This window comes from Rhinolophus hipposideros (assembly GCF_964194185.1).
Source record: "Rhinolophus hipposideros genome assembly, chromosome: 7".
In the NCBI taxonomy this organism is placed as follows: domain Eukaryota; kingdom Metazoa; phylum Chordata; class Mammalia; order Chiroptera; family Rhinolophidae; genus Rhinolophus; species Rhinolophus hipposideros.
Window position 1 is genome coordinate 7774521 of NC_138053.1, and position 20630 is coordinate 7795150.

At 44.0% G+C, this 20630-nt stretch overlaps 1 protein-coding gene across 9 annotated transcripts in view; it reads left to right on the top strand.

The window, feature by feature from the left end:
• The first annotated feature begins 5759 nt into the window (after positions 1 to 5759).
• Positions 5760 to 20630, top strand: part of POR (cytochrome p450 oxidoreductase) — a 61506-nt gene continuing 46635 nt past the window's right edge. The window contains exons 1-3 of one of the 9 annotated variants that reach the window (XM_081053468.1): positions 5867 to 5923; positions 13304 to 13385; positions 14725 to 14875. In XM_081053468.1, the coding sequence (XP_080909594.1) occupies positions 14847 to 14875 (29 nt within the window). In that variant the 5' untranslated portion in view covers positions 5867 to 5923; positions 13304 to 13385; positions 14725 to 14846. Of the gene's footprint in view, positions 6601 to 13303; positions 13386 to 14544; positions 14876 to 16976; positions 17097 to 20630 lie in introns of those variants that run through there. The other 8 variants (XM_081053477.1, XM_081053475.1, XM_081053476.1 and 5 more) reach the window with 8 other exon arrangements.

Here is a 20630-nt window from a genome sequence, read left to right on the forward strand (position 1 = left end):
GAGGTGGTTGGCTCGACTGTGCGCACCCTAAACAATGTTACAACAATGTTAACGCTGCTTGTTGATTTGACTTTTAGGCACAAGTGACAGACAAAGCAAAGAACATATACGGGGTCTGACAATTAAGTTCGTGAACTTACCACCATGCGCTTACATTGGCAGCACTGTACAAACAGCTCCGTAAGGTTTCATAACCTTGGTATATCAGTGTCTCACAGCTGTGTTCGTGTCAACGAGTGGCGGTGTCTTGCTGAGTGGCGTTCATTATTGTTGTTGCGTGTTTTTGTGTGCCGGCACGAGAACGTCTGAGCTTGAATTAGAGCAACAACCAAACATTAAATTTCCTGTTAAACTTGGCAAAAGTGGAAGTGAAATCAGGGTCACATTAGTCCAAGTTTATGGGGATAATGCCATGAAGAAAATGACAGTGTACAAATGGATTAAACGTTTTTCTGTCACTGATGAAAAGAGGTCAGGACGGCCAGTAACGAGCAGAACTGACAAAAAAATTGCAAACATTCATCGGATTGTGCATCAAAATTGTCACTGATGATTTTGAAAAATATAGCAGACCAAGTAAACATTGATAGAGAAATAGTTAGGAAAATCTGAACTGCAAATCTCGGCATGAGAAAGGTGTGTGCAGAAATGGTCCCAAAGGAGCTCACCGATGAACAAAAGTAGAGTTAATATCTTTTGGAGAGGCAGGACGATGTTTTGGGCTATGTTATCACTGGTGATGAAACATGAGTGTACCAATACGACCCTGAAACAAAGCGTCAAAGTGCACAATGGAAGTCAGCCAATTCTCCACGGCCAAAAAAGTTCTATCAGTCCAAATCAAGAGTCAAAATGATGTTGCTAACTTTTTTTAAAAATTTTTTTTTATTATTTTTATTTTTTATTTTTTTAAATTTATTAGTTTCAGGTGTACAAGACAAGGTAATACTTAGACGTTCATCATTTATATCCCTCACACTGTGAACCCCCTCCCCCCATCCACTATCCCTCCGACCTCACACTGAGCCATCACATTATATATATAAAATTATAGTTGGCATTCATTAATGTTTAGCTTCTGGTGTACAATGCCATGATCAGGCATCCACAGTATCCCTGAGGTGGTCTCCCAAATAGGACGCATGTCCATCGGATACCCAACAAAATCTTTACAACATTATTGAGTACGTTACTAACTTTTTTTGATATCAGAGGGATTATTCATTATGAATTTGTAGCAACTGGATAAACAGTTAACCAAGTTTACCATTTGGAAGTGCTGCAAAGGCTGCGTGAAAATGTCAGACGACCTGAACTTTTCGCCAACAATTCATGGCTTTTACATCACGGCAATGCACCAGCTCACATTTCACTGTGTGTGAGGGAGTTTTTAGCCAGTAAATAACTGTATTGGAACACCCTCCCTACTCACCTGATCTGGCCCCCAATGTCTTCTTTCTTTACCTGAAGATCAAGGAAATATTGAAAGGAAGACATTTTGATGACATTCAGGATATCAAGGGTAATACGATGACAGACCTGATGTCCATTCCAGAAAAAGAGTTCCAAAATTGCTTTGAAGGGTGGACTAGGTGCTGGCATCACTGCATAGCTTCCCAAAGGGAGTACTTTGAAGATGACTGTAGTGATATTCAGCAATGAGGTATGTAGCACTTTTTCTAGGATGAGTTTGCGAACTTAATTGTCAGACCTCATAGATAGACTGTAAATGTTATCAGATTCAGTGATGAGAATGTCCAGGTTTAGACAGCTGAAGTTGGGAGGCAGAGGTGGAGGCACAGAGCAAAGGGAAGGGCAAGGAGGCAGAGAGCTTCATCGTATGTGAGGTGTGATCAAAACATACAGTGAGTGCTTAAATAAAAAAAATTATTACAGTAAAAGACACATTGCCGTTAATCCCCCTCAAAATACTCCCTCTCACTTCGGACACACTTATCCCATCATTCTTGCCACTTTCTGAAGCAGTTCTGGAAGTCCTCTTTCGCGAGTGTCTTTAGTTGCACTGTCGTGGCTGCCTCGATGTCCAATTGCTTCAAAACATTTACCTTTCATGGTCATTTTGACTGGGGAAGAGCCAGAAGTCGCATGGTGCCAGATCCGGTGAATAAGATGGATGAGGACATACCACAGAGTTTTTATTTGACCGAAATTGCCATACCAGAAGCGATGTGTGACATGGAGCATTGTCATGATGGAGGATGAAACCATTTTCTCATTTCATGTTAATAATGTTAATAATGTGTTGTTTGTGATCCATGATTTACTTTAAAACACACCTTCTCTCAACCGTAGCTCACACCTCACTGAAAACACTGAACAAGTTGAAACTTGTAACACACTGTTACTAAGGTTTGACACACTGCTTCCGGAATTGAAGATCCCTGCCTTTTCGTTAGATAGCACTTGGCAGCAGCATTCACCATATTTTGTGATCACAGCAGAAAAGCTCCAATTAATGGCCACGTCTCTTTTACTGTAATATTTTTTTTAAACATTCACTGTACTTTTTGATCACACTCATAGCATGAAGAGATACTGCCAGCAGTGGATGGACAGACCTACGTCAAGTATAAAGATGACTAACAGAGGCAGTAAAGTAGCTATATAAATAATTACGCTGAATGTGTGGGCAAGGAAGGCAGGGCTGTGGTTTTAATGACCCAGCTCATCATTAGCAGGACTCAAGAGGTGACACCTAAAATATAAGACAACAGCCAGCCACAAAAACATTTATTTACTGGCATGGAAATAAGGACCAGAAGAAAGGGCTAAACAAGGCAAGAAGTGATTCTTTCTGGGCAGTAAAGATAAGAAACAGAGGGGAGCTGGCAGGAAACTGTCTGTAATATCACACATGTCGAATTTTGCTTTAAGAAAAATGAAGTGTATAGTCACTATTTAGGTCAGTAAAATAGTTGGTTCTTTGGCCAGTGACAGGTTACTTGGGTATTAAAAAAAGTATTTATGTATTCAACGCAGAATAAGTAAAACATTCATTAGGCGCAAAATGTGAAAGATACAAAGATCACACAGTAATGCCTTCTTTCCCTCCTGGTCCCAATTCTCTAGAGAACCAAGGTTACCGTTTGTTTTGAGGAGGGCACAGCTCACAGTGGCCCATGCAGGGATCAAACCGGCAACCTTGGTGTGATTAGCACCCTACTCTAACCAACTGAGCTAACTGGCCACCCCAACCTTTTTTATTATTTTTTTTACTTGCCAGAGAGGTCATGCACATACAACCAAATATTTATACACAGTAGGTACATGCTTCCTCCACTTTCTCCACCTACTGTTCATCACCTTGCTTTTTTTTTTCTTCTATCAAGTTGTCTCAGAGATTGTTCGGTATCAGCAATGAGCTTCCTCAATTGCCTTTTTTACAGCTGGATGATATTCATGTATGGATGTAGCAACAATGAATGTCAGTGCCTATTTCCACACAGCTCCACCGACAGTTTGAGTCATCCAACTCTGATTTTGTCATCATCAGGGGTAAAAACTGATTATCTCACAAAGTTTTAATTTGCATTTCTTTTACATGTGAGTGAGGAAGCTTTTCATATGGTTAAGAGCCATTCAGATTTCTTTTACTGTGAACTGATGATTCATATCTTTTGCCCATTTATGTTAATCAGATTTTTTCTTAATTAGTAGGGGCTCTATTAGGAAAACTAGTCCTTTGACTATTAATAATTGCAAATATTTCCTCCTCGTATGTCATTTGTCTTTTGACTTTGCCTAGGTCTTTGCCACACATCAAATTTCGATTTTTATGTAGGCAGTTTTCTCAGTTCTCTCCTTTATGGTTTCTGTGGTTTGTGTCCTCACTCAGAAAGGCCCCTTGGAGATCAACACAAATTCTCCTCTGGTTTCTTGTAGGACTTTTCATTTTTTTTTTTCTCACTCTCTTTTTAATCATTTAAATCTTGTATCTGTCAGGAATTTATATTAGTGTAAGCTGTGAGGTGTGTATCCAACCGAATTTTTTTTTCCAGCTGGCTAGTGTAAGTGTGTTTTGAGGAGAGAGGGTAAAAAGACAAGAAAGTGGGGCAGTGAACACAGCAGTATATGAGGAAATATTCCTGGCAGTGAGTGTAGAAGAAGCTGGAGGAGACATGCACAGTCAGGAGCTGCTGAGATTAACTTGGTAGATCTGAACACCACACATGGAGAGGGGCAGCAGGAAAGGTGAGAAGGGGGAGTCTTGGAGATAGACTCCATAGGACTCAGTTGGTTCAATGGGAAAAAGCAAAAGAAGATGCCTGCCTGTTTCCTGCCTCAGAGATGGCATCTCAGAGATGCCTCAGAGAGCGAGAACTCAGTGTTATGAGTTCTGGCGTCACAGAGTAAGGTGCAAGGATCCAGAGTCAAAGTTTGAAGCCTCACTGGGACACCCAGGGGAGATGGTCAACAAGGTGTTGAAAAGGTGGGAGGAAGTATCAGAGATCTGGGTGATGAATTTCCCACTGCTCTCTTGAGGACCTAGTGTAGGAGTTACCTGGTCAGTCCCTAAGATGGACACGGCACACCCCATCCTGAGGGCTACTGCATTCATCAAACCTATTGGAGGGACTGGTTCCTGGATATAGGAAGCCTAACACTGGGATCATGGTAACAATTCCCTCTGTACAGGTCCTTACTATTTTCAAATCATTTGTTTGGTCAGTCTCGTTTTCAAAAAAGAACAGGCTTTGAAGGAAGTGAGTTACCCACTCTTCCAAAAGAAATTTGAGGCAGAGCCTGTAATAATAATAGTAAATAATAACGTCAATGGCTTACATTTCTAGGGCACTCACTATTGCATTGAGCTAAATCCTTCAGGAACACATGGTATGTCACGTAATCCTCAGAACCCTATGTGGATGAAAAGGGGATTCTACGGAAAGTAACCCCAGTGTGATCTGATCATAAATCCTTAACTGGGCAGGTCATGGTGGGTAGTCATGCCCCAGGCATATAACTTCTTTGGTAAAAGGCGTGTTTAGCTTGTCTTAAGCAAAGCCCTGCCCACTGTTTCTGTACATCTAGGTTAACACACCTTTGAAATGTCTCTTTTCAGATCCCTCCTGAAGTGTGACCACCCTTAAGAGAGCATATAATTTTGTTAACCGCCCTGTAATGAGATCCCCACTGCCTCGCTCTCTCCCACTTTTATGTCATCTTCCTTACATTCCCTCCTTAAATTCCAAATGCATAAAGAAGCTACCAACTGTCATTTCTTGGAAGCATTTTTCTCAGTGTCAGATCTTGCTTCCAGGGTATCCTCTGTTTGGCTCAAATAAAGTATTATAAAAATTCTTTAGAGGTTTGGACATTCTTGGACATTAACATCGATAATGTAGGAACTGCAGTAGGAGGCCGAGGGACCAAGGCAGCCCGACCTGTGAAACGCAAAGCGCCGTGTGTCCCTCCCCGCGTGGGTCCAGTCCTAGCTCCCGCTTCATCCCTTCCCGCCCCGACCCCAGCAGCCAGCACTCCCATCCCTGGTCAGGCAGGAGGGACCCCAGACCATCTGTGCACGCAGCCTCAGGTCAGGGAACTGAGGGCCGCGGAGGAGAAAGAGCGGGGAACACACGCGAGTGGCGGTCACAGCAGGCCAGACGGCGCGGGGCACAGACATGGCCCTCCGCCCAGCCCGGAGTCCCGCCCCGCGGGGAACGACGTGCCCCGCCTGCAGGCCCGCAGCCCACGGGAGCCGGCGGGGCGGGGCCGGGCCGTACCAAGAGCTCGGATTCGCAGGGGGGAGAGCCGGCCCCGGGAACGCGCGTGCTGGGTGGGGCGGTGCCGCCGCCGGCCACGCCCCTACCCCCGTGACCGGCGCGGGCAGTGGTAGCACCTCAGTGGTGTGGGCTTGCCGCGGTCTTGCGCAGGTGCGGGGAGTGCTGCCGGGCCGCCCGTGGTGAGTGCGCGCGATCGCGGGCGCGGGGTTTGTGAGGTCCCGGCGCCAGGTTGTCCGGAAGCCGGGGCTCCGGGACCCGACGCCTTCTGGTCTCCTCGGCCGCCCGGCCCTGGCGGTGGGGCAGCTTCGCGGGCCGGGTTGCTGAGTGTCTCATCTGGCGCTCGCACAGGAATCGCAGCTCCCACCGTGGCCCATCCCGGGTGGCCCTTCCCCTCGAGCTGACCTCCTGCGGCAGCTGGACGGTCGTGGTTTCCACGGCCGGAGGCGCCCGACAGGCCCTTCCACCGAGTGTTAAGTCTCGGAGTCAAAGGGCTCGGGCACCAGGCCCGGTGCCACCACCTAAGGGCTAAGCTGCTTTTCCTCTCTAAGCCTCAGTTTGCCCGTCTGTACGATGGGCCTCGAGGCAAAGAGTTTTGGGGGTAACTCACGGAGGAGGCGCTCTGTGAGTGCGAATGGGGCCAGAATCCGATCCTGCAGCATCAAGTGGGCTCAGTCGAGGGCTCAGGGGGGCCGGCTAGCCCGGCCTCCCCTGGGAATCGCCCTTCATGCTGGCGAGGCCCGGGCATCTCTGGGGAGCAGTGTCCCTGGCGGGCAGGTGCCTTGGCGGCCGCTGCTACAAATCTTTGCTGAGCTCTCCTGGGCAGCCGTGAGCACCCTTAGCTCGTGGCAGCATTTGGGTAAGAGGTCGATGTTTCGTAGGCGGGTAAGATGGGGGTGGGGGCTTCAGGGAAATAGACCTCGACTTTGTTTTTTATTTCTTAAGGCGAATCACCATTGTGTGAACTGGTGACCAATACTGGGGGGTTTGGGGTCATTTCGATGAATGTGACTGCCTCCTCCGTGAGACCCTGAAAATGCAGACTTCCCTCTGAGTTTGGCCACACTAGAGCATAGTGCTAGCACCGAGGGGGACGGAGTGGAGGGGGTGGTCCTAGTTCTGAATCTTGGCACTTTGTCAGGATGCTTAACTTTTTGAGCCCGTTTCCTCTTCAGTAGCACAGATGGTGATACAGCCCACCTTGCTGCCCCCACAGGGTTGAGGTTCTGAGGATCAAAAGAGAGTCTTGGAGGGGAGGTGACATTGAGAATTGTCCTTTAAGCTGAGCAGCCTTTAACCTGAGCAGTTAACTAACCCTCTGAGATCCATTGTCCTTACTGTGCAATGCTGTAATTCCTGTTGTTTGGGGAGGAGCCATTGATTCGTGAACCACTCACAAGTTCTGCCTACACAAGTCCCCTCTGAGTGGTTGTTTTAGTAAAGCAGAAAACCCAGAAGGGATTGCTTTCTTTGTGTCCTCCTAAGGAGTTCTTATTTTCCTTTTGAGAGAGTGGTCAGGTCTTGAGTTTCTCATGATTTTCATACACCTGATGTAGGAAGTGTTTCATGGGACAGATAGTTTAATCATTTTCTCAAATGTCCAAAAAATAGGCCTGCATTTCAGAGCATGGAATCTTAGCTTCCAGTTGTGTTGTGCTGTTGAAAACTTCAGAGTGGTCTTAACTCCAAAATTCTTCACGTCTAGCACTTGAAAAAAAGGAAAGGTAGGTTTGAAATAAAAGGAACCCCAGGGGATGGACTTCAGCCCCTGGAAATAGCAGCATTGACTGCAGCCAACAGGAGTCAGGCAGGTAAATACCTCTGGATTGTATGAGTTTATAATCAGCCAGAGATGTCAGTTGCCTGACGAACTTGAAATTTTAGGACCTGCCAATGACTGAGTTGATCCTCCCTTAACCCCTTGAAATTCAGGATCTGAGTTAGATAGACCACGTGTATTTGGGAGATAGACTATTTGAAATCAGAACGGTTTGGCAAATCCAGAACATTTACTTGTTAAACCCATGGAATGTTTCAAGTTAGTAAGAATTCAGATTTTAAGCAACTTTTTGTTTTTCCCCTGATGGAAGCTTCTGTAGTTGTAGGACCTTTCATAGTTCCAGAGAGCCAAGATGCCCCTGCAATATCTTCGCTTTTTTGTGCTTTAAGAAGGAGCAAACCCACTGGATTGGGAGTCAGGGAACCTCACTTTCAGCTCTGGCACGAGCACTGAGTGCCTTTTGACAAACCACCACAGTCCGATGGGCCTCGTTTAGTGCTTTGGCATTTAACTTATGTGTCAGATTCATTTAAAATTAAAAAAAAAAAATTGAAATGGAGAAATGATTGTTTTCATAAAAATGTAATTTTCTGTTTACAAAAATACATGCTTATTTTAAAAACTATTACAGAAATATGCCATATAGATAATGAGCACCCCTCATATAGCCTTACACTGGGACAAAAAATCACTACTAGTGGTATAGTATATATTCTCCTGATAGTTTTCTTCATATATAAAAACATTATCTAAAATTTTTAAACTTAAAACAACAGAAATTGTTTACTATTTAAATTTTAAACACATAACTAAGATGAAACTAGTCTTACTGTTCTGGGGCTTTCTTTTTGTTACTTAACATGATAAATTTCCATATCACTATGTAGAGATCTACTTCATTCTTTTTAAAATGACAGAATATTCCAGTAACCAGTATTATTGAAAAAGTAGGTGGTTTGCAGCTTTTTGTTATTATAAATTCTGCCTGAGTAGTCTTGTTGTGCAATTGGGCAAGTATTTTTGCACAATGAATTCTTAGAAGTGGAAGAGTTGGAACAATGTTTATGAGCTTTTAAATGTATTCATTTAACAAATATTGAATAGGAAGGCAATATTTGAGGTGTTGAGGGTATAGCAGTGACCGAAACAGACAAATCCCACGTGAATCTGGCCTTCTAGTGGGGGGAAACAAGCAACACATGGTTTGTCAAATAATTTCTGATTTAACTTTTCATTATATGTCAGATTCATTCTAAAATTAAAATCAGAAAAATGAAATGGAGTAATGACTTTTTATAGAAATGTATTTTTTTCTGTTCACAAAAATGTTTAAGTGCTCATTCATTATTAAAAAAAGACTATTACAAAAACACGTAATATAGATAGTGAACATCCTTCATAGCCTTAGACTGAGACATTTTTTCTATGCAGAAAATTCATAAAGGAAAGAGAGAGAGAGAGAGAGAGAGAGAGAGAGAGAGAGAGAGAGAGAGAGAGATTGCAGAAATGGTGTGACTTTAAATATCAATAGATATTGCCAGACTCCCTCCCTTGTTATGTTCCCACCAACAGACTCGTTATTTTTTAATTCATAATTCTAAGGCCTGTTGTGAAGATTAACTGCTAATGGAGAGATGCTTTATTTCAGGAAAATTTATGCAGACTGTGCTAAGTGTGTGTTATGTATGCACGTATGTACACACACACACGCATATTTAAGTTCTGATGACCCCCAAAGGTTGGTGTTTCCTTACCCACTTCACAGCTAGGGAAGGGTCTCAGAATTGAGATCACTTGCTCAAGGCTCTGAGGGTGAAACTGAGGCCTCACCAAGGGCCACCTTCTTTTAGTGCTGTATCTCCTTTTTTGACTGGAGAGGATTTGTTTGTTTCTCCTGATGGAAGAGGAATCTCCTAATACATTTAAGTACTTAATGATATGATTGTTCCTCCTCACTTCCAATACCACAGAGCACAAGTATGTGTGTTTTGTATGTTCACTGTACATACTAGTTTCATTCTAGTGTAAGAAACATAAATGAAATGAGTATCTGATAGCTAGACAATGCCAGTTCTTTATCATTACTATTATATTACTATTATTTTGTTGTTGTTACATAGGCTACAGAACAAAACTTGTTTTCCTGTACAATTCTGTTATCTGGTATTTTATGGAAATTAGAGGCAGCTGAGCAGATTACACATCCATGCAGTAGGGGAATGGAGTCCGGCCCCACCTGCCTCCTGGAACAACAGCTCAAGAGGTGTTTGTTTTCCTGCAGTTAATGCTCCCTGTTCTTGGTAATGTTTCCATGCCTGTGGAATGACACATTTGGCTTTCAGGGTCTAAGCTTCATGTTTAGAGCCTGGTTCAGGCACTTGAGGACTCTGCTGGGGAGAGAAAGAAACATAAAAGTAAAAAATGATGACACAGTCGTGGAGTTTATTCTTGAGCTAATGCACGTGAGGCTCTTATTCTTGGTGCTGAGCCCCATGCGGGGGGTCATGCGAAGCTCCACAGGAGAGATGACATTTGAGATGGTTCATGGAGGGTAGCAGGTATTCCCTGAGCCCACCAAAGTGCAACCCCTCTGGAGGGTGGAGGTAGAGGTTGCAGGTGGTGTGAGGTGTGGAGCAATGGGGACCTCTCTGCAGGTGGTTTGGGAACTGTGCTGAGTGATGGGACTAGCACACAAGTGTTTTTGTGTATGGGGTTTTCAGACTTTCTTCCTGCCCAGTGTCTTTCTCTTTGAATGACTTCATTATCTGGAAATCTTCCTGTGCCTGAATCTGAATCATTACCATTTTAGAGCTCTACATTCTAACAATATTTCTCCTCCCCCAACCGCCTTCCCAAGTGAGGTGTTTACATAAGTGTGTACCTGTTGGGGTGTGTGTGTGTGAAGGTGGCAGAGGAGTCCCATGGTCAACTCATGGCGTTTTGCAGGCTTTTTGCAGGCTGCTCCTGTTGGTTGGGTCCATTGGAGCCAAGTTCATCAGCCTCTGTCATGCCTGATGCTGGTTGGCATTCAGACCACTTGGGTATGTTTTAAACAAAGCACCTGGAGAACATCGTTCTTGTGAGTGGCTTATGGATAAAACAGTTGATAAGGGGAGATTACTTATTTTACTTATAAAGAGGTGACTATGTTGGGGGAAAATAAAAGAGATATTCTTTAATTGGAGTGCTAGAGGTTGAGGCATTCTAATCTCCTTTGCACAGCATCGCTACACAGCTGGAAGAATGTACAGCTGCTTCCCATAAATTAATCCGTTTCAAAGGCTAAACTAGAATATAATGATGGGCCAAACTGTGGTGGCATCAGCCGTGAACTGTTTCTCAGAGAATTGAACTTTTTAGGAAACATCCTATAGTAGGAAAACAAACTAGAAAAGGTTGGATTTGTGTCTCCCTCGTTGTAATAATAGAGGGAGATGGACTCTGGAGTGTGTCCTCCGATGTGGGACTTACATAATTCCACATGAAATTTCTGAATTATGTTTAGTCATTTTTTTTTTAAAGATTTTATTGGGGAAGGGGAACAGGACTTTACTGGGGAACAGTGTGTACTTCCAGGACTTTTTTCCAAGTCAAGTTGTTGTCCTTTCAATCTTAGTTGTGGAGGGCGCAGCTCAGCTCCAGGTCCAGTTGCCATTACTAATTGCAGGGGGCACTGCCCACCATCCCTTGCGGGACTCGAGGAGTTGAACTGGCAACCTTGTGGTTGAGAGCCCACTGGCCCATGTGGGAATCGAACCAGCAGCCTTCGGAGTTAGGAGTATGGAGCTCCAACCGCCTGAGTCACTGGGCCAGCCCATGTTTAGTCATTTTTAAAATTCCCCTAGCTTTACCTTCAGTGCCTTTTCTTGTGGTTCTGCGCACCCCACCCTGTTTGCAGAGCTCAGCCTTCCACGTTCCCTTGCCCTTTGGTGCTTCTGTAAGAGCACCGTGATCTTGAATACTTTGATCCTCCAGGCAGGCATCATTGTTGCATTAGGTAGGTGGGTCTGTACAAAGGTTTGAGGCCTGGGTAGGAACCCATGAACTCATGCTCACCTTCTCTAAACCCAGATGTGTTGACTTCGTATCTGTTAGGTCACTTGGGGTCAGTTTTCAACACTATAAACATGGATGATGGTTCTTGAATACACAGGAGAATGTATTAGCCAATCATGCCTAGGACTTTCGGGGGTGGGGTTTAGGTTGGGACACATTCCAGGCATCACGTCAGGTATTTGTGGTCTTGTGAAGGTGAGCCTTTGTTGGTTTCAGTTAAGGGTTTCAGAACCTTTGCTTTTTTAAGAAACCACAGTGTTATGTGGACATGTTGGATGCAGTCCCTTATGTAATGGGATTTGCAAACTCTAAAAGGTCAGTTAGCATGGCAACAGAGATGAAAAAGCCCATCCTGCCTACCTGAAACCCCCCCACCAGCAGGGTCTCTATCCCTGTTAGTGACCTTACCATCCTCTTGGTCTCCGAAGCTCTAAGGACAAATGACTTCTGCCCCCTTTCCCTGTCTTCATTCTGGGTTTCCGCCACCGTGAAGTATTGTCAGTTTTTAGTCTTTGAATCTCTGTCCACTGCCATGGTCTTATTGTAGCCCCTTGTCATTTCCTGGTTGCGCCAGACCCCTAATTGGCCTCCTGAGTCCATAATTTCTCCTCCCTGCTTCCCCCACTACCTCCGGTACTATTGCTAGATTGATTTCAATGCCCTGCTTTTATCACCCCTCTTTTGCTCAAGAATTTACAATCGCTCTTACTGTCTTACTGTTTTTGTTTTGTGTTTTTCTTCCCTTCTCCATCTATTTCCATAAAAGATATGGAAGTGGCTTATAATAAAAGGAGCCTAACTTGCCCTCTCCCTCATGGCAGTGTGCTTGGAGTAGAATGTTAATTAAGTGAGGACAGGAACTTCCCCGTCTTTTCCACAATTGTCACCCAGTGTGTGCAGCAGTTCCAGGTGGCAGGTAGGCACTCAGGAAATACTAACTGCGTGAATGGAGGAATGACTGGATGAACGATTATGGCTTCTCTCATCCCATGTAATGCGAAGCTTTCTCCTGCGTAGGGACCATCAATATTGGGTCTGATCTGTATTTTTCAAGATTATTCTGAGGGGCCATATGTTATTTTTGTAAGATTTTAGTTTTCTGTCTAGGTATGAAATTTTAAATGTTTCAAATTCTCCCCATAATTGATAGTTTACTGAATAATTAATCATTTTATAACTGAAGAAGAGAAAGAACTTGGGTACCCCCTATAGTATTCTGTCTTTCTAGATATTTCTAGATCGGTTACTTGGATGCCAAAAAGATGAATAAACTTGTTTATTTTTAAAAATCTAATTAAAATGAATAAAAGGTATCTAATTTCACCTTTGAATGTCTGTTGTATGTCAGGTCCTGTGCTGGCTGTTTTATATCTCACGTAGTGATCATAACGCTGTGAGAATGGTCAGACAGGACTGAGGCTGAGTGATAAGTCATGTGCCCTGAGGTGTGCAGGCGGCACATGGGGGGTTACGAGCCCCGGGGTGTGCAGGAGGCACATGGCGGGGACGGGCCCCGGGGTATGCAGGGGGGACATGAAGGGGATGGGCCCCGGGGTGTGCAGGCGACACATGGGGGGGACAGGCCCCAGGGTGTGCAGGCGGCGCATGGGGGGGACGGGCCCCGGGGTATGTAGGCGGCACGTCAGGGTTTGAACCAAGGTCTGTCTGTCTACAAGGCCCACGTTCTTCATGGCTCCACTGCATTTTAAATTTGTTTAATTTCAAGGCCCACACTCTTCTCAGCCAAGATCATGGAAACCAAGATCATGGGAAGATGTAGTAATTGAGAGAAAGAACCTGGGAGACAGGTAATTGTACCAAAAAACAATCAGGGGAAGCTTGTGATTGAGCAGAAAACTCAGCTCAGACCTTTCTAGAGGGCAAGGCAAAGAAGGATGGGATTGCAGAGCAAACATTGGAAAAAGGAAGCAGATTAGTTTATCACAAGAAGCACTTTCCCTGGGCCTTCATATAAGTTTTACGAATAAGGCAGAGGTCAGCAACCTCTGTACTCGTTGGTTTTTGTAGAGCACCTTGTGTGCACCAGGCCCTCTGTGAGGTGCCGGTACCGCGCTTGTGTGTGGGTCATACTGACAGGCTGATGACAGCTTAGTCCAGGGAGGAGGGAATGTTCTAAAGAACAGGAGCGTGCCCCACAGGTAGGCCTTTATGGGACCCACATGGTTCAGGGCAGGGAACTTGAGGCTCTCGTATAATAATAGTAAGGGCAGATCTTTGCGTCATGGGAGCAAGAGAATAGACTCAGAGTGATGTATTTTATCAGCAGGGGTAAAGTGGGAGAATCTGGGAGAGTGAGTGGGGAGAGACCCTTTGCCAGGGATAGGAGGCAGACAGTCCATAGTGAAGCTCCTGAGGTTCTTCTTGGCACATCCCATAGGCAGTGTCCTGCCAATGTGGTGTGAAGGTTAGAAAGCCTAGCTTGGCTTCTTGCCCCTTAGTGGGGGACTGTAAGCAGAGGCAGGAGTTCTCAGAAGACGGCACTGGTTCTGTTCAAATGCTCCTGGCTGCCGGACACAGTGTTGTACCACTGAGTGCAGAGAGATGACTGGTCTGGGACACTTTGTTGATTCAGTCATTGAGCAAATATATGTACTGAGCACCGTGTTATGTCAGGATTCTTGAGCACTAGGGGAACAAAATACAAGATTGCTCCAGCCGGATAGCATCTTCTGTCATGTCTCCACAGGTTATTTAATTTTGAGTAATACTGTCACCTGATGGTGCAGCCAGAATGTTAACTGCAAAATAAACCCCCAGGTCATTCAATGAAGCAACTTCTATCTATAACTTTGCCCTGCTCTGAAAAGATTTTGAAGGACATGCTGATGGATGATAGGATGGCTGTGATGCCACTTAGCCTGGGTTGGAATCCTGGTTCTGCCACTTACCAGTTCCCTGACTTTGGACAGGACTCTGACCTTTGTGACAGTTACAGCTCTTATACCTCAGAGGGCTGTTGCAAGGATGAAATGAAACGGTAGGATGTCCCAGTGTGAAGGCTTAATACATGTTAATTATTGTTAGTATTTCCTTAGAAAAAAATAGATGAGGCAAATAGAAAATGATGGGGGTTGACCAGGCTTAAGGATAGTCTGTGGCTGCCAGAGGCTTTTTCGATTTGTTCAGTTTCTTGATGTCCAGAGCAAAGAGGGGAAGAGAAGTGAAGAGTGGAGAGTGACTGCTGATGGGTACGAGAATCCTTCGGGGGTGATGAAACTGTTCTTGGAATTAGCGGTGATGGTTGCACAATGGTGAATATGCTGAAAACCACTGAACTGTATGTATATTTTTAAATGGTGACTTTTATGGTATATGAACTATATTTCCGTTTTTAAAAACCCGGTTTATACGTCATGAGTCTTTTAGGAGCTGGACTCCCACTAGTTCTGCCTCCACCTCATCCCTCAACTGAGCTCTGCACACTGCGCAGACACACTTACTGCTCACTGCATATTTCTGTTCTACCCCCACAGCTCTGATCCTCTTGAAGTTAACTTTCGTTGACGGCCTGTGAGAGTGAGTGATGGGTGTCACTTCTGGCCTGAAGCATTTAAGAGCTGGGGCTGAGTCCCCAGTCTTCTCCCCATCACAGCAACCCTAGAAGTTATACGTTGAGGTGCTGAGTCCCCGTATGGAGGCCAAGTGCCAAGCAGAATCCCCTTGCCTACTCTGGGCGTTGCGTGAAGTGATGCCTGAAGGCACTAGAATGTGGGATTTCCCAGCCCCGTCACCTGGAGAAATGGCCTCATTGCCCCTTTCACAGGTGTGCTGTGTGATGTGGTGGGCGTCTTTTCTAACAGGAAAAGCCACAGCGGAAGCAGTGGCACAGGGGTTCTCATAACCCAGCTGTGCCCCACAGCTCGCTGCAGCCAAGTCTGCTGCGCTCCTGGCAGAGGGAGCAGGACACTGTCAGCCTTAGGGGCGTCTTGCAGGACCTAGTGCACCTGTCCCAAGTGACAGTCAGGCCAGCACCGGAGGATGTTTGTCTTCCTACTCCTTAAGAGAACGTGGTCGGGGCAATAAACTGTCGTCAGCTAATGGTTTAGTGCTGATGCACTGTCTTATAAATGGGATGTCATAATTGTAGATGCTTTTATAGGCACCACAAGACAGTCCTCTGTCACCATGCCATCTGATGATTACTGACTTGTTCCTGTTGTGAGTGTTTAATAATCCTGCTAAAGTGGTTTGGAATAAGTAGAGGCTCCTCTTCATGCCAGAGCCAACTGGTGAGTTTGGATTAAGGTGCCATCGGTTGTCCATTCTGGCCAGTGGAAGTTTGTCTAGATGGCGGTGATGTTTAATGATGGTACAATAATGAGGACAGAGAGGGATGGGGTTTGGTGGGAGTTCAGAGTCCTAAGCTACACGGCGTGATCAAACAATACAGTGAATGTTTAAATTAAAAAAAATTGTTACGGTAAAGGACACATTGCCATTAATCCCCCTCAAAATACTCCCGCTCGCTTCGCACACACTTATCTCATCGCTCTTGCACTTTCTGAAGCAGTTCTGGAAGTCCTCTTTTGTGAGTGTCTTTAGTTCCCCTGTCATGGCTGCCTCGATATCCTGAATCAGTTTAAAACGTTTACCTTTCATGGTCATTTTGACTTTGGAGAACAGCCAGAAGCCACACGGTGCAGATCCGGTGTGTAAGGTGGATGAGGACGCACTGCAATGTTTTTATCTGACAGAAATGGCCGTACCAGAAGCGATGTGTGACATGGAGCGTTGTCATGATGGAGGATGATTTGCGGCACATTTTAAAACACCTTATCTCAACCATAGCTTACCAAACAAGTTGAAACTTGTCACTGTTACTAAGGTTCGATGAGCCGCTTCCCATATGGAAGGTCCCTGCCTTCCCATAGAATGGCACCCGGCAGCAGCATTCACCATATTTTGTGATCACAACGGAAAGGCTGCATGTCACACATCGCTTCTGGTACGGCCATTTCTGTCAAATAAAAACATTACGGTGTGTCATCTGCCTTATTCACTGGATCTGGGACCTTGTGACTTCTGGCTCTTCCCCAAAGTCAAAATGATTCAGGACATCAAGGCAGCCACGACAGCACAACTAAAGACACTCACGAAAAAGGACTTCGAGAACTGCTTCAGAAAGTGGCAAGAACGATGGGATAAGTGTGTTCAAAGCGAGGGAGGGCATTTTGAGGGGGATTAATGGCAGTGTGTCTTTCACTGTAATGAATTCTTTTTATTTAAACATTCACTGTATTGTTTGATCATACCTCGTATATGTTCTTAACGGCAAGAAGAGCTGTTGCTATCAATACTTTTTAGTCATTTCAGACCTGAGCACTCTGCTGTGCCTGACCTTCACCGGGCACTGTCTTCTTCTGTCTCCCTCACGGTAGCTCCTGCGGCCTTGAACCACTCCCTGACCTCTGCTGCTTTATCGACAGGGATTTGAACTGCATCACCTATCACATGACTTGACCTACGCGTAAATTAAGGCTTTCCTGTTGGAAGTCAAGGTGAGCTGAGGCTCTGGACAAGTCCTGATGGTTCAGGCTCCCTGAAAGGCAGGATTGGACAGACCCTGGGAGCTTTGGAGCTCAGAACCCAGACCCTTACTTACCCTAAGGAAAGGGCGGGTTTCTCCAGAGCTTTTGGAGATCCTGTATTTCCAAACTCTTAAGGAAATCAGGGGTTTTGGGGAGCCACTTAGACGGGCTTCCAGGGGCAGAGCTGAAGTACTCTGCCACTTAACCTGTGTTCTCCCACTTTGAGCACACCCAGTACACGAGGCACAAAACCGAACAGTAGAGACCAATATTTTTTCTTCTGTGGGTGTCACACACAGGGCCCATCTATTGTCCTATGTACTTCTGGCAGCCCCCGGGAGGTCAGTAGTGTCACCCTCCTGTTATAAATGAGGGCATTGCAGCACAGAGAGATGTGTGCATGTGTGTAAATGTTGTCACAGTATAAGCAGTTTAAATGTGTGACGTTCGTAGACATAAATCATGTGTAAATGAGTATTGAAATGTGCTTCCCCGGGACTCTGATTCTTACTTTCTGGGTCACCCACTACCCTGCCTTGACATCCTCCCCTCCAGCGGTCTCACGGAGGAGGACTCGGGACTGAGAAAAGCAGATGGAGAGCTGAGGGGCGCATCCGTTTGCCCCCAAGCTGTGTGGTCCTCAGGTTGGTGTGTGGTTGCGACCCTGGGCCCACATCTCCCACTGCAGACCTCCCACCTTCCAGCAGAGGGTCCTATTTCCTAGGAATGGTTTCCACTGCTGAGGGCCTGCCTGGCCTGTGCGTCCAGTTCGCTGCCCACCTTCTGGGCCACAGGGGTGTGGCCCCCCTTGAGTGCTTATTGATTCTAGTATTTAGGGTTTTTCTTTTTATTGTTTAGTTGTTGTTGTTTTCTGTTTCCCTCACAGGCTTCTGTGAGCACAGTGCTTTGTAGCTCTGCTCCCTTGTGTCTTGCAGAGTTAGAGCTGCAGAGACATGTGGAAAATAAATTGCTTTTCGGAAAATAATGTAACAGTAAATCAAGAGGCTTAAAAATATTTACTCCCTTTGATACAGAAATATTTCCAAGATAAATTCAGAGACTCTATTTTAAGGAAATAATCAGATGCACAAAGATTTATCTTGAAAAGATATCAATCATCATGCATTTATGGCATTATATGTAACAGGCAGGATAGCCTGTAAATGACTTTATTTATAGGTTGGAATAATATTTGAGAATTTACGATGTTCACAATTGAATAACTGAAAAAAGCAGAACAAAATTATATGTAGTATAAAAACTAGTATTAAAAATAAATATATTTTATAAAATACATGTAAAAACACGGGTAGAATAAAAACAAATAGTAGATGTTTGGATTGTTTTCTTTTAACTTTATGTTTTTTAATTGAGCTTATTTTCTTCAGTAAGCACATATTTTTAACTTTTTATTCTGAAATAGTTTTAGATTCACAGAAAAGTTGCAAAAATAGTGCAAAGAATTATGGAATACTCTTCACTCAGAATCCCCAAATATTAACATTTTACCATGTTTGCTTTATCATTTTCTCTATTTTTTTAACACTTTTTGGGTTGACCTATTTTAGAATAAGTTGCCCATGCGGAGCTCATTTACCCCGAAATACTTCAGTGTTTATTTTCTAAAATTGAGGGATGTTTTCTTACATAACCATAGCACAATAATCAATAGCAGGAAGTTAACACCGATAGCACTATATTGTCTAATTGTAGAGTTTATTCAAATTTTGCCACTAATGTCTTACATCAAAAGAAAAATCTCTTTTTTTCCTGGTCCAAGATTGCATTTAACTGTTACCACCATTTACTTTCCTTTGATCTGGAGTGGTTCCTCAGTCTTTTTTTTATCTTTTGTGACCTTGACATTTTTCAAAAAGTCAGGCTATTTCTTTGTAGAATGTCCTTCAGTTTGGATTTGTCTGATGTTTCCTCATAAGATTCAGATTATGCATTTTGGGCAGGATATCACAGAAATGGTATTGTGTCCTTCGAGCACCATATCAGGTGGCAGGTGGTATCACTGTGTCCCAATATTGGAGCTGTTCAGTTTGATCACTTGGTTATGGTGATGTCAGCCAGGTCCTCCACTAGGAAGTTCTATTTTTCCCTGTGTAATCAATGTTTCTCATCATACTTTCACCCACAAGTTTTAGCATTCAGGATTCTTGGCTGAAACAGTTGTTACAATAGCGGTTGCCAGTTGGTGATTTTCTAAGCCTTCATTCCTCTTCATTTATTAGTTGGCATTCTACTGTATGGAAGAACTCTCCCTTTTCGCCCATGTACTTATTTATTCATTTATATGTTTATGTCAGTATTGACTCATAAGTTATTCTTTTATCCTATGGGTTATAATCTGTCATTATTGGTCTTTATTTTTACACTCAAATTGTGCCAGTGAGAACTTCCCTCCACCCCCACTCCTGTAGCCTCCTATGTCCTTTTGACGTGTCCCTGTCATTCTTCAAGCCCTTCCTTATTCTTTTTGCACAGCCAGGTTAATTCACTGCTTTTCCTGCCCCAGTTCTGGAGTCAGCCATTTCTCTAAGGAGCCCTGATTCCTTTTGATGGAGAATGATGTTTAGAAATCAAGATGTGGGTGCTACATGGCTCCTTGTTTCTGGGATATCGTTATTTCTAAGCCTTCTCAGCAGACAAAAGTGGGAAATGCACATAAACATATACACACTTCTATATCTTTATATATCAATAAACCATTGTGCATACTGATACCTCCAATTTCAATTCAACACTACAGTGTTCGTTTCTCGTTCTGTCTTTTCATATTTCCAAACTCCCTTCTTCAACAGTAAGAAATACAGCTCCCATGTATTATTTTTAATTTCAGAAGTAACTCATGAATATCAGCTGCCTCATTATAAAGGGACAAACAAAGCAAATGTCATTTTAGATACTACCCTTCACCTCAATCATATTCTAGACATTCCCTAGAGGAAATCACTATTCTATTATACTATCCTCCTGTATCATTTTCTGGAAAAATACATAATTTTTCTTTTATTTCATTAATGGTTTCATAATGAGAATATCACTTTTTATATCATATGTTTTGGCAGTCTTTCAGCAAAGTACCTTTAGTTTCATCTGATTATTTTTAACTACTGCACAGCATTCCATTATTTGGAATTGAAAACATAAGTATCCACTTTGGGGTTGGTACAAGCAGTGCTATGGTGAACGTGTTACTGGGCCCAGGGAGGCGCACATTCCAAGAAGAGAATCACCGAACCCGAGGGCCTGGGTGTTTTTTCCCACACGAAAACAGCTTTAAAAATGTTTTTCTGGTTAGGTAAATAACACATGCTCATTATTTTTTAAAAAGGAAGTAATACATTAAAAATAAAGTGGGGGAGGGATACCTCTCACCCCTGAGATAATGTTTTTGTGATAACCCTTTCACGTATCATCTTATGCATAGGAGGTCTGTTGACAAGTGCGTGAACTTGTTGCAACGATGTTGCTAACCTTTTTTGATATCAGAGG